General features: G+C 41.0%; 1 protein-coding gene across 2 annotated transcripts in view; it reads right to left on the reverse strand.

The window, feature by feature from the left end:
• Window positions 1-1,348: 1,348 nt before the first annotated feature.
• Window positions 1,349-15,186, reverse strand: part of chrm2a (cholinergic receptor, muscarinic 2a) — a 232,631-nt gene continuing 218,793 nt past the window's right edge. For both annotated transcript variants that reach the window (XM_066668973.1, XM_066668974.1), the window contains one exon: window positions 1,349-4,682. In XM_066668973.1, coding sequence (XP_066525070.1) covers window positions 3,139-4,620 — 1,482 coding nt within the window. In that variant the 5' untranslated portion in view covers window positions 4,621-4,682 and the 3' untranslated portion in view covers window positions 1,349-3,138. The remainder of the gene's footprint in view (window positions 4,683-15,186) is intronic.

Raw genomic sequence — 15,186 nt, forward strand, 5'->3', positions numbered from 1 at the left:
TGAAGTAGGATCCATGTTAAAAGTCTCTTGAAGACATGGGTAACATCTTGTGGGTCTGTAGCAAGCGAAGACAAATTGGCACTAAATTCAGTGCATTATTTCTAGACTTTTTTTGTTTTGTTTCTGTGCCCCCATTTGACACAGGGTCACAAAATTGCCCACAATATGTTATGAAAAAACCAAAGTAGAAAATCCCAAGCCCATGATAATGGCTTGGTATTAAAGAGTCTCTTCACCCTGCTCCTCCATCATCATTTTAAAAGCTTTTAATTTGCATCTCTGGAGGCCTGAGCACTCAACTTACATGTGGATATGGCAGAGTGGCTCTCCAATAGCTCTCTCAGGTCTGAGCCAGTACTGCTACACAAACCACACACACACACACACACACACACACACACACACACACACACACACATAGAAACACACACACACACAGTAACACTTCTTTTCTACTGAATGGTACTCTTTTTTAGTCCTTGCTCACTTGTGGTTCCCAGCAAGCTGAGTATGGACTAAACACGGTGTTTAAAGCTTGCTGAGCACTGACTGTCCAGAGTGACTTGACAAATACAGACTTCCAACACAAACTAACTGTAAAATCTCCAAGTTACAGCAGCAGTCACATTTGGTTTTATCTGACTTACAATGACAGTTTGTAAATATTATGCCTTGGTCTTTTGTGATTGACGGCCGATGAAAAACTCAGTAAAAGCTGAACAGTGCTACAAGGAAACAGCGCTTATATCTGTGATTTCCAAAGCACGCAGTTCCTGTTAGAGATAGTTTTTGGGACTTCATCATGTGCTAGGGGAAAAGCAAGCAGGGACCAGGGACTGAAAAGCATGTAGAGCTTATTCAAGTTGAGTAGGTACCATGCAATGGAAAAGTGCCAATAGAAACAGCCTTTTGGCAGTCATACATCATCTTGCAATCATTACCATAAAGCCTATAAGTAGATTAAGTGTAGTACTCTCATTCATGTTTCCTACCACACTGTCCATTTAAATGCCTGGACACACCAAGACCACTGTTGACTGTTAAATATCAGCTGACCATTGCACGTAGTTTGTGCAGGGGGTCCTGCTCCATTGGTTCTGGGTGGATTTTGTCTGCTCTTGTCAGCTCTGTTTTGGATGAGTGAAGCCATGAGAGAGAACCGAGAACCAGCATACAAAGGAAAGAAAGAAACAAAGCAAATGACTCTCTGAAAGACAAAATGATACAAGTAGCAAAGTAAAAAAAAAAAAAAAAAAAAATATATATATATATTAGTATTTGTCAGGTACTCTTTCTTTTATTTAATTCTTTTACAAAGGTAAGCTATTGGAATACGAGAAATCATGCCCAAGGACTCTTAATGGTTATGTGGTGTTCCTGTCTGAACTGGAATTTGAACCCCATTCTGTGGCCCTGAGGTTAGTGGGGTTACCTTCTACAGCAAACAAACCACGCTGACCATTTATCAGCAGAGATGTGGTTTGAGTTTATGAGCAGTGTTTGAATATCATAACCAACAAGTGAATAAAAATTGCTTTTATAACTAAACACACAAAATTGGCAGCTATATAATAAATCAGGGACTACAAATGGATTTTTTTTCTCTTCTATCATTATTATGAACATATGCCAAATAATTATTCACCTAAAGTAGCCAGCCATTACTTATCCAACTGGAGCTAATATTACTTTCACATATACAAATATATACTCGTTACATCATATGCTATACTTTTTAAGATTTACAGATTAAGATCCTCCTACTGTACAGCGCTGCAAGGCATGAACTGAGTGTGAGCTGCTCATCAACTGATGTTTTTTCGTGGTGTGTTTGCATAAAATTTTTCAAAGGTGATGAGGCTATGGTGAGCTGAAGGAAGGGGGTTATTAATCAATTGGCACTACCAAGGTTTGGTGTGTCTGGGCCCTAAAATGCACATATGCATTTGTATGTGTGGACTGACACACACACACTCACTCTCACACACACACACACACACACACACACACACACACACACACACACACACTTTACCCTGCTACCTAACCCCACCCAATAAACACTGCCAAACAACATATATTGTACATGGCTATATACAAGTATGTACATTATTATTTTATACTGAAATCCAAACTCTAGGTTTGAGTGTTCAGTCAGCCCTATTGTCCCTTTAATCAGTGTAGAACGGAAGAGCGCAGATTCTATTTTTAATACTGCACCCTCAAATCAATTCTGAGGTCAGCTACTTGTACTGTTTAGATTAAACATTGAGTTTCTGCCATGTTCCTCACTGATATATTTTCGACAAATAAATTTACTTTTGTATATATCAGTATATAAAGCACTATTTTCTGTAATAGTTTGATACAGTATTTGGTAACACTTCAGCATTGTTGCAAGTATAATAGACTTGTAATGTGCTTAGTGTGCCTTAAGTAGCCAGTAATTGGTAAAAATAGGCTGCTTATTACTTATTAATTAAGGAATAAGACATGAGTAATATACACTTTCTAAATATTTTTTGTGTTTTTATCTCAGTGAAATCTCAGTCTTTTAAGAGCACAGTCAGTAGCCTATTTTTTGTCTACAACTTATTATGTTTTTAAAATGTTTAATTCACCCTAGTTAAAAGTTAATACTTTAGTAAAAAACAACTAAAGTATCTTTTAGAACACACTTTAATAAGGCTTAACAAGCCAAAATAAAGTGTGTTCTGAAGGTGCTTTACTTTGTTTAGCTACAGCTTAGTAATGTCTTATATAGCAGCCTGTTAATTACAAACTACTGTCTTGCAAATGCTTTCTAGTATCACTGGCATTATAATGTTCTCATTTAGTGAAGTATTACATAATATTTAATATTTATAATTAACTTTTTTTTATTATCTCAGTAATACCTTTCCTGGTCTGTATGCAAAGCCTGCAGTATTATTATTCTCTCTGAGTTGCAATCGCTTTGATGTGTAAAGTGCTACAACAGGTTATTGAAAACAAACCTCACAATACAGAAATACATCAAACATGGATGCACTCAGTTGCCACACTTATGCTCCCATTCACTGCACAGATAATGAATGTACTATACGCCCATCTTTCCACAAGCATTCATTCATTCCCACTTGAGGGCCCCAGTGGAGCTCATCTGGCCGAGCGGATGTTCTTATACTGACAGAGCAGGAGCTGTTTGAAGGTCTTTTTGAAGGTGGCATTGCAGAGGGCGTAGCATGCCGGGTTGATGGTGCTGTTGATGTAGCAGAGCCAGTATCCAATGGTCCACACCGTGTTGGGGATGCAGCTGGAGCAGAAGGTGTTGATGAGGACCATCACGTTGTAGGGTGTCCATGTGACCACAAAGGCCACCAGGATGGCCATGATGGTGCGGGTCACCTTCTTCTCCCTGGATGGAGCTGCTTTCTTCTTCTTGGGGGGCTGCTTGGTCATCTTTACAATCTTCCGTGTCACATGGTTTTGCTTCTCTGTCGCTGGCACGATCTCCACCATGGTACTGGAGGGGGTGTAGCAGTCTCCCTTGGGTGACTTGGTGACGATTTTGATACAGGTGAGTTTGGAGCCCCCTGCTTTGGTGCACTGCCTTGGAGGAGCTTGACTGTCATTGGCTCTAGAAGGTACCGCCTCCTCCTCCTTCTGATTTGCTGCCGCCCCGCTCCCAGAAGTGGAGTCGTTGGAACTTTCTTTCTCTTCCACAGGAATGCAGTTTTCCCTGGCCCCATTCTCACCCTCCCCACTGGCAGTGGATGGCCCTTTTCCATTCTGCAGCTTACTGTTGTGCTGGTTGGTCACCTCCTCTGTGCTTTGCATTTGACCCTTGTCAGGGTCCTCTAGCATGACGTTGTTGTTTTCAGGCTTGGTGGGCAAATTGCTGCGGGCCTGGCTGGGCAAAGCTGTCCCAAGGTTGGCTCCTGAAGGTTTGCGGTTGTCCTTCTTCACTCGACTCTTGCTGGCACGGGAGATCTGCCAATACAAGACCATCATGATGATGACGGGTAAGTAGAAGGCTGCGATGGCTGTGCCAAAGGTGACAGCAGCATTGGAAAAGAACTGAATATAGCACTCTCTCTCAGGCACGGTACGACCGCCCACTATGAACTGCCAAAAGAGGATGGCAGGAGCCCATAGGATGAAGGACAGCACCCAGGCAGCGGCGATCATCATCCCTGCCATCTTTGTGGTCCTCTTGACTGGGTAGCTCAGTGGTTTAGTGACGCAAAAGTAGCGGTCAAAACTGATAATCAACAAGTTCATGACCGAGGCGTTGCTCACCACGTAGTCCAGAGCAAGCCACAGGTCGCACACCACCGGCCCCAGCGGCCAGTAGCCGATCACAATATAAACAGTGTAAAGATTCATGGAGCAGAGACCAATGATGAGGTCAGCGCACGCAAGACTGAACAGAAAGTAGTTGTTGACTGTCTGCAGGCTTCTGTTGACCTTGATGGAGAGCATGACCAGGATGTTCCCGATCACAGTGACCAGGCTAAGCGAGCCTGCCACAAGAACGATGAAGACCACCTCCACCGTCTTGTAGGGGCTCGTCTCTTCCACCGGATCTGTGCCATTGCCCTCGGAGGCGTTCCAGAATGTTAAGTTTATCCCATCCATCTGTCCTTGCCTCAGATGTAGCTCTACAGTCCACGAGGAGCAGGGCTCACAAGGCTGCACACCTACATATGAAAGAGAGGGGGGAGAGAGAGAGAGAGAGAGCGAGAGAGAGAGAGAGAGAGAGAGAGAGAGAGAGAGAGAGAGAGAGAGATACAGAGATATACTTTAATTCTTTCTCCCTTAGAATAATGTGTGAATGTATTATGCAGTAGGGCATACCCCACACTCTGCGAGAAATCCTCTTTAATGAACAGAAAGAAAATGAGCCCAGTTAAAGAGGGTGCTTATCAAAACAGAATGCAGAGAATTGTGAATAAGATGTGTGTGCAATTACCACTCACCTGTGATTCATCACTCAAAATATGATAAAGAACTAATTCTAAGTGTAGTTCTAAGTGTAAATGATGGTAGTAGAACAACCAGTCATCTTGACCTTTGGGTTCGTCTGTTATTATGAGCTAGAGCAAGTGGTTAGAGGGTATATGGAAAGAAAGTGTGTATAGCGTGGGCTAACTCAAATTACATGCAGCTTAGTTGCCAGCTTGAAAAGTCTGCATATGAATTCAAATCTGAACAGTGTGCTGCTGAATTGATCTACACTCGTCCTGCTGCATTTCTCACTGGCGCTCACAGCAGTTGATGAGTTTTATGAATATTATCTAGAAAGAAAAAATGGATGTGCTGATGATACGAAGCAAATTCCAAGGGTTATATCTTCAGTGACACAATTAAATTAGATAGTAAAATCACATTAACTGAAAACTGAATATCATTTAAAATGATATTTCTGCATAGATCTAGCTTGGTATTAAATTGATTTCTAATATATTTGTCTAAAAAATTCCCAGAATTTATACAATACCTATAAAATATAGTCCATTCTTTGTGGGTGAATATGTGAATTTCTGACACTTACCCAGCTTGAAAAATCAGCCTTAAAGGAACACTAGGTAAGATTACTTTTTGATAAAAACGTGTTGTAGTTGAAAATGATTCAAATAGAAAAAGAGAATCAAACACACATATAAATATAAATAAATAAATAACCCTACTGGGTCCTTACATTGTGTAAACTGTGGCTTGTTCTCATTTAAAGAAACAGACAGAAATTGATCCTTCTGAACAAGGCAGGGTGAGAATGATGCTGAATCTTTTTCACAAGCATTCCATTAAACCTCTAAAGATCTGTATTAACTTGTGAAAAATTGTATAACATGTCCCCTTTAAGACTTCCGAGAGCTTGTCTCAAATACGCTTGTATTAAGAGTCTTATAGCTTGCTAAGCAGATGCCATGGAGCAAAGAAACCTGTTGTTATAAATATTTGATGAATCCATTCTCTACCTACATGGGTTTTGTACAGGTTTGAATAGAAAGGCAAAGATATTCATTCATTCATTCATTGTCTGTAACCATCGGTCCGGAGCCTACCCGGAATCACTGGTCGCAGGATGAGAACACACCCTGGAGAGGGTGTCAGTCCTTCACAGAGCGATACACACTCACACCTATTTTGACACTTTTGAGTCGCCAATCCACCTACCAACGTGTGTTTTTGGACCATGGGAGGAAACCGGAGCACCTGGAGGAAACCCATGCAGACACAGGGAGAACACACCAAACTCCTCACCCAGAGTCACCCAGAGAAGGGCTTGAACCCACAACCTCAGGACCCTGGTGCTTTGTGACAGCGACACTACCTGTAGCATGACTGTGCTACCCCTGATGTGCAATTATATTTCCCTTTATTCACCATATAATGTGTTGTAGATCTTATATTCTAAATCGTTTTGACTGAGATTACAATGGCACATCAACCAGTCCCTGTTGCCCCAGCTAAAATGAATATTTTTTTTCTTGAATTCTTTATTCAGGACATTTATCTGCTGGATAAAATTAATTGAAACAGAAACTTTAAGCAGTGTTTAAAATTGGATCACAGGATTTCCACTCCGGACTGGGCACTCCTCAAAAAGTGTTTTAGCTTTGAATGTTTCCTTAAGCTATGATCCCTTAACGAAACATGCTGAATATGTACTGAGGGTACAACCACAGTGACAGTTTTTCTGAGACTGAGGAATCTAGTTGCAGTCTTGCAATTAGTGAACCTGCAAGTTTCTAAATCTTTGCAAAATGATAATTTGTGATTAAAAACTGTGACAGTGTCTTTGGATGTGAGAGGGTGTCACACTTCCGTCTTTTTCCTAAACATGTCACTTGTGAAAGAAAAAAAGAAAAAAAAAAAAAAAAAATATATATATATATATATATATATATATATATATATATATATATATATATATATATATATACACATAGTTTTTTTTTTTTCTTCAGAAGTCATCAAGTACATATGTCTATGTATAGATTAAAGGTACATATGCCATAGTTTGTTTTATGCAAATAAAGTGAAGGACAGTGACAATTTAAAGGTTTACTGTGCTTTATATGATATTTTTTTTGTAAATACCAGAGTTTGATTGTTTTAAATATATTGAGGCAGATTGATGTGTGTTTTAAACAAATTAAGGAGTAAGGATGCCCCAAAGATCTTTTCTTGCTTGTTCGTTTAGTTCTGTTTTCCTAAAACTGGCAACCTGGTCAAGCGTGGCATCTGGAGAGGCGGGTGAAGAGGCAGACTCTCTCCATGATTTTGAATCTGTATTGTAGTTCCAATTTTAAACACTTGGTGTCAGTATTACAGATTGCTCCTTTAAGATAATCGTATGCTAATGTTCTGACACCTCAGCCTTGTGGATTCCTACTCTGTACCTTTAGCACGTAAACACGTAAAATGCAATGTAATGTAATAAAAATAGTGTTTAAATGTTCTCAAGTTTGATAAATATGAGTACTCTCACCCCAAAACACAGAATTTAACAGATGCTCTTATCCAGAGCCACTTGCATCACTAATCATATTGTGGTGGTACAGAGTTGGGGAGATGAAGAAAAATTAGAAACAGCTGCATTTGTACCCCAAAATTCAATTACACCATGGAGAGAAAAAATATGCTTTTTTCGCAATCTTTTATTTTGAAAGTATGCAACCGAGGTTAACGCATGTTGTCAGTCAGGCATGGTTGCGAGTCAGACAAGGTAGGTCTTTTTTCAGCAAGTGATGTGCGGATCGGTACTGAAATATTGATACCTCCAATACTAGAACTTTATTCTCGGAAATCGATTCTCAAATCAAAATATTGATACTTTTGATTCTTCACTCATTTAGGGTAATGTATATCATCAACAGAAACACAGTAGAAAGTAACTAAACTATTGAGATCTTGTCTAAATGATCCGCAGTAAGTGGGAACTACGTTTTGTTCCGCCTGGGTTAGTGCGTAATGCATAAGCGCAGCGGCACGCTGCTCAGTCAGTTGGTCGCTCAGTCAGTAGACAGATACAATGGCAGAGCGTAAACAGAACAGTGCTGCAGTCAGGCACTATTTAGGTGAAGAGGGAGAAAATGTAGCTTTAAGCAGCGCTAAATGTTGTTGCTGTTGGAGATGTTCACATTAATAAATATGGTTATGAAATAAGAAACTAAATGAATAAGCTTCAAAAAATAGCTGCATGAATTCAGCTTGGAGTAATAATATGTGTATCACTGAGATAATCTCACATAGGCAAATAACCCTAGATTTATTCAGATAAGGTTTCCTAAAGAGTTGATCATTAAATTATACAAAGCAATTGCAATAAAACAGCTATGGTGAACTTTGAAAATATATACTACAATAGATGGATAAAAATGTGATGGAATAAAAAAAATGTTATTTATTAAACATTATATATATATTATATATATATATGTATAACATTTGTTGCTTATTCATTCATTCATTATCTGTAACCGCTTATCCAATTCAGGGTCCAGAGCCTACCTGGAATCATTGGGCGCAAGGCGGGGAATACACCCTGGAGTGCTGTACCAACATGTGTTTTTGGACTGTGGGAGGAAACCGGAGCACCCGGAGGAAACCCACGTGGACACAGGGAGAACACACCAACTCCTCACTGACAGTCACCTGGAGCGGGAATCGAACCCACAACCTCCAGGTCCCTGGAGCTGTGTGACACTACCCTGCTGCACCGTACCGCCCCATATATATATATATATATGTTGCTTCTTGGCAATAAATCTTATACTATTGGAAAGCCTGTTAATGTCCCTTTTAAATGGTGCCACGTTTGTAAGGGACATGCATTTGTGGGATGAGCAGTAGAGCTGAGTATGTGGGTTGCACCCATGAAAAATTTGCCAGATCCTCTCTGCCAATGCCAAACAGCTTATTCTGCCATTGACTCATTTGGTGTTTGGTGGATTGGATGATTGAAGTTTGAAGAAACAAACAAAATATTGGCAATTTAACAATTTATTCATTTTGCAAACAGGAGCCTCAGTAGCGTGTGGAAGATCCATACACAGCCACAACAGCCTGGCACATCCTCCTCATGCTGGTCACCAGCTTGATCACACACTGCGGTGGGATGACATCCCATTCTTCAACCACTATTTGTCGCAAGTCAGCCAAAGTGTTTGTGTTGGTCACGCTGGAACGAACAGCACACTCAAGTTGATCCCACTATTGTTCAATGGGATTGAGGTCAGGACGATGGCAGCGCATTCCTTCCTCTCCACTCCCAAATTCTGGAAGTTGTCTCTGTTAAACCCTGCTCTGTGGGGGCAAGTGTTGTCATCTTGGAGGATAGAGTTCCCAGACTGTGGAAATATGGGATTGCCACTGGTTGCAGAATTTCATCTTGATATCTCTGCATTGAGATTGCTTCCTTTATGACAAGCATCGTTTGTCCAGTGAGGGAGATGCCGTCCCACACCATCACACTGCCTCCTCCAAAAAGATGTTACTGCATCAGTGCAGTAATCAACATAGTGTTTTCCACATCTTCTCCAAAATTTGACCCTACGATGCACCTACCGTAGGCAGAATCTGGATAAATTGCTGAACATAACGTTCCTCAACATGTTCAGGTTCCAGTGCAGTGTTGCCGCCACAGCGCAAAAAGGCCTGACGGTGAAGGGCAGTCATGACAAACCTCCTGGCAGCCTGATGAGCCTGGAGATTGGCTGTGTGCACTATATTATATAGAGATTGGCCTTCAATTTTGAGATGGTTGGGCTCACTCCAAATAATGAAACAACTTGATTTTGCAGAACACCAGCTTGAAGTTGCCGTATCGCACGGGCCCTATCCAGATCAGTCAAATGTGGCACGCCGATTCTTGGAGCAGACACCTACTGATCACTGTAGCAGGGCCCACTGTAGATAGTGCCAATCAGGTGCCAATCAGGGGGTACCAGAAGTTCAAAACAAGTGTCAATAGCAACAGCAGAATAAGCTCTTTGGCATTGGAAGAGAAGATTTGGCAAATGTTTCATGGGCGGAACCCACATATTCAGCTCTACTGCTCATCCCAAAGATGCATGTTCCTTACAAATGTAGTACCATTTAAAAGGGAAATTAACAGCTATTTAAGGCAATTTTATGGCAAGATTAATGCCTAGAAGCATTGTTACATGAAAGATATAATCTACCAAGCACAAATTACCTTACTTTTTCTGCTAGTAAATATTTTGGCTATAGGGTAGGCTTTGTCTCTGCAAATATGCCCCCCTCAATATCAAACTCACTCCTACACTCATACAACACACACTAACACACCACCAGCACATCAGTGTCACTGCGGCATTGAGAATGATCCAGTTCATACCTGCTCTGTGGTGGTCCTGTGAGGGTCTTGACCATCGAAGAGCAGGGTGAAATGGGGAAAAGAACGCATGCAGAAAAACAGTTGGACTACAGTCTGTAATCGTAAAACTACAAAGTGCTCCTGTATGGTCAGGGCAGCACGTTTTGGCAAATTGTTGAATTTTTCAACACCTATCCTTATAACTATACTTTTCAAAAATAGGGTTCTTCTACGGTTCTTCAGTTAAGGCGATGGATCTAGTTAGAACCATGTGTTCTATATAGAATTGTTTCCATTCAGAAATGTTCTTTCACTGTGTAAACGGTTCTTTAGATTGATGAAAAAAATTAATATGGTTTTATGAAGCACCTGTTTGAAAACGGTTCTGTAAAGCTCTCAAAAATTTTCTCCTATTGTTACAAATTCCAGCTTTTTGCACAGAAGAACACTTTTTAGTGCTATATAGAACCACACACACCACATTTTCCATGAATCTGTCAAACAGTTTCTCCATGAAGCTTGTTCCATACAGAAAGCATTGTGCTAAATCTTTATTAAAGATCCCTGGAAAACCCTATTTTTTTTAAGAGTGTACATCAGTCAACAGGAGTGCACTCTGAACTCTTAATACAACATGACACAGTGCCCTGCGAGTTTAAGAAGACTTTCCCCCACTGCTCCAGAAGTGCCTAGCTGAGTGTCTTCTTTCATGTGTGAGGTCACAGCTGCAGAGCACACATGGTGTGTGTGTGTTTGATGGCTCAGGATGTTGAGAGTAGAGGTCATAATGGTCTGCTAGTGCTCCTTCTGTCTGTTGTCCCTGTGCCTGGAGCTGCAGTAGAGTGGCGCTGATTCATCTCCCGTGCAAGTAACTCTTGTCTGAAGTTTGTGTGTGAAAACTAAGTTGAATAAAGCAGCACTTTCCCCGCAGTGGCATTTGAAACTGTGAACTGAAGCTTTGTTTTTGACTGTCAGTTTAAATGCCTGTCATATTTGCTCCGCGCTGTTTCTTTCTGTTGTCCTTTAAGCCCTTTCCCTGGCTCAGTTCTGCTCCTTTGCTCGTAATATTAAAGCCCCCAAAGCAGGAAAAATATAAATAAATAAAAAATAAAAGTCACTTGAAGCCAATTGTTTTGCATTGACAAAAGACTGCTGCTGTTTTGACAATTACTGATGGTGAATTTTAAGATCAGGATTAGCATGGGGAAAAATAAAAATGCTTTCAGAGCAGGGTTTTGGGCTTAGTTTGACCTTGGGATTAATTTCTCTCTCTCTCTCAATCACACACTCAAATGCACAATCATACGTTGGTAGATGTGACCTCCTGAGTGTTCCAGGGCTGAAGTAATATTAAATATGAGGTTATCAGCCTGAGCAGTGCTAACAGCACACACACTTATTTCCTCTCTCCATTAAAAACTTGGCCTTATTTGCCGCTCTGCCCCCAAACACAGAATAGCTGTCTGAAAATTCACTTATCTCTAGTGCCAGAAATCCCTAATCATAGCATTACGCATGCAGCTAAGCAGAGCTAATCCCAATAAAAACACTAAAGTCCAGCAGTCTCTGCATAAAAAAGAAGAAGAAAATAACGCAACAATGCCAGCAGGACTCACTTCAGGCAGAGAGTCTAATCAATGCAGCATTCAGTAGCCTGCACCAGCCACACATACAAGGCCTGTAACAAATGGATCAGAGGCTGGATTAATTGATTTTCATGTGAGAGTCTATTAGAAATGATGGTGATATTATTCAGTAAACCATGTCCCAAAAATAAAGCTTGCAGGCTTTATTTTTGTGATAAAATTAAATGTGTTCTGAGCTTAAATGTGTTTTTTTTATTCTGTAAGTTCTGGTAGTCTGAAAAATCTTTTTTGTTTCTTTTTTTAAATGATTCTGAATCAGTAGATTAAACAACAACATAAATAAAAAAAATAAATTGGTTAAATTATTAAATGGTATTCAAATTAAGGGGAAATTAAGTGTTGTGCTTATTAAACTGTTCGTCTTACATGACAGTCGTCTGAACCAATGATATTGGTCCTCTAGGCCTCTAAGATCCTCACTACCTACCCCTTGGCTGATAGATGTTCTCTGCAGCAACCAGAGAGAACTAAGAAAGGCAGAGAGAAGGTGGAGGAAATCCCAGCTTGACTTGGATCTTTATTCCTACCCACCTGTCCTTTCCAGGTTCTCTAATGAAGTAACTTCTGTGAAGTTGTCTTTCTAAAGAGGGAGACTGGAAGCATCAGCATCTGATCCACTTCAGAGTTTCTCCTCTCTCCTCAAACCCAACTCTGCACTGCCACCCTCTTCCTTCACCCCAGAAGATTTTGTCACCTGCTTTGAGGAGAAGGTTAACAAAATCCTGCAGTGTTTTTCCTCTGTCCCCCCCTCCTTCCACAAGTAGTTGTCATACTGTTAATGTTTTAACCTGCTTTTCCTCCCTTTCCACAGATAATGTCCTACAGCTACTCAAAAGTCCAGCAAACTTTTTTTGAATGCGGCAGCATGCCTGGTCTTCAACCAACCAAAAAGAGCACATGTCACGCCCCTATTAGTTGAGCTGCATTGGCTACCCTTAGCTGCTCGCATCAAATTCAAATCACTAATGATGGCCTTCAGAGTATTCACTGGCTCTGCCCCCATCTACCTCAATAGACTCTTAAAACCATACGTTAGCGCCCGCCCTCTCCGTTCCTCAAAGGAGCGCCTACTAACACGACCAACCCCCCGTACAGGTCAGTTCTCATCAGGTCTATTCTATTATACAGGTCTATTCTCATCTCTGGTACCACGCTGGTGGAACGAGCTTCCAAGCACTATCAGAGCAACAGAAACCCTCTCTGCATTCAAGAAATCATTGAAAACCCAGCTCTTCCGAGAGTATCTTTTGCACTGAATGTCTTTCTTTAATGCACTTATTACTTCCTGCCATATTGCACTTAATGTAAGGGACTTTGTATAATTTGTGCTGTAGTTCGAATGTTAGATCCTCTTTTGTAAGTCGCTTTGGATAAAAGCGTCTGCCAAATGCATAAATGTAAATGTAAATGTAACACTGGACCACATCCCATCAACACTGCTCCAGTCAATCTCAGTGGACCTACTTGCTGTCATCACATTCAAACAGCTCCTTGTCTTCTGGTCAAGTTCCATTGGCCTTCAAGTTTGGCTCCCATCCTGAAGAAGCCCACTCTGGAATCCTCAGACTTCAGTAGCTACAGACCAGTGTCACTCCTTCTTGAACGTGCAGTCTACAATCAATTGTCCCTCTTTCTCACCCAGAACCAGCTCCAGGACTACAACCAGTATTCAAATGGGCACACGCAACCAAACCTGCCCATGTAGCACTTACTGAGAAGCTCCAGGCAGCAAGATCAGCCAAACTGTCATTGGTTCTGATACATCTGGACCTTTCTGCAGCTTTTGACACTGTCAACCACAAGATTCTCCTGTCAGTCCTCAACAACCTTAGAATTGCTGGTTCGGCATGGAAATGCCTCGAGTCTTATCTGGAGGATAACTCTTACCAGGTAACATGGAACGGATCTACTTCTGCTCCATGCAGGCTCTCCACGGGTGTCCCTCAAAACTCTGTACTGGGTCCTCTTCTCTTTTCATTGTATACCCATTCTGTTGGTGATATAATTACCTCTCATGGTTTCTCTTACCACTGTTATGCTGATGACACTCAAACAATGCTTTCCTTGACACCATCTGAAGTTGAATCTTGTCATGTCTTACTGACATTGCTTTCTGAATGATAGCTCACTACCTGAAGCTCAAACCTAGCAAGACTGAGCTGCTTTTCATCCCTGTAATGGCCATTCCTCACCAAGATCTTGCTATCTCATTTGAGAACTCCTCAATTGTTCCGTGTGGAGATGCAAGAAGCCTCGGTGTGATTCTGGATGGCCAGTCATCGCTCGCAAGACATATCATGGACCGGTCATACAGATTCCTACTGTATAACATCCAGCAGATCCAACCATTTGTTTCTCAGGAGGCTGAATTTTTGCCCCGGTGATTTTCCAGTTTGTAGTCATACCAAAGCTTGATTACTGTAACTCACTCCTGGCTGGTCTTCCTCTGCAGTCTATCAGGCCACTTCAGTTCACATTTTGAGTCAAGTCTATTTACAGCAAAAATAAGTAAATATTACCCATCTTATGTAGCAGGAATAGGTCAAAATATCCTCATCTCATTTCATGCTTTTCAAATTTTGGAGGTCTCTTTAATGTCTCAAAACCTCCAAAAGGCAATTTTCTGCTGTGAGTAGGGAGAGAAAGCTCAGCATACTGGACTGAGACACTGTTTTCTTTACCCGTTTACAGACACTGGGGCTTCATAAACACATTAGACCTGTTTCAAGCAAGCAAGCAATGGAGAGATAGCAAATGGTGAGGAAACATCCTCAGAACTTTATAAAAAATTGTTTTATTACAATTACAAACATGGCCTTTAAGTACATCATTTTTGTTTAGGTTAATTTTAAGTGCACATTATAAATGAGACTTGAAACCTAATCTCTGAAGGCCAGTCATTAATGGTAAGGGGTCTGTGTAGGTAATCTGCTGTGTCAAGATTACCAGAATTTGTCCAAAATGAACCCCTTCCTGTATAATTACTGCAAAATTACATGTGTTAAAAGGACTTTAATCTCATTCTCTGCTCTCTTCATCAGGTCCTTGTACAGGCCATCTAGAGCCTCTTTTATTATTTACCTGACATGAACCCTCTCTCGCTGTCTCCCTCCTCCATGTCTGGAGTGGTGTATGGATGTGTTAATCTCTGAGGGACAGTAGGAGTCATTTAGGGGTGATGTAGCTTCTGGACATGAGGCTCTGTTCCCT

The sequence above is a fragment of the Hoplias malabaricus genome, chromosome 4 (genome assembly GCF_029633855.1).
Source record: "Hoplias malabaricus isolate fHopMal1 chromosome 4, fHopMal1.hap1, whole genome shotgun sequence".
NCBI classification, from domain to species: Eukaryota; Metazoa; Chordata; class Actinopteri; order Characiformes; family Erythrinidae; genus Hoplias; species Hoplias malabaricus.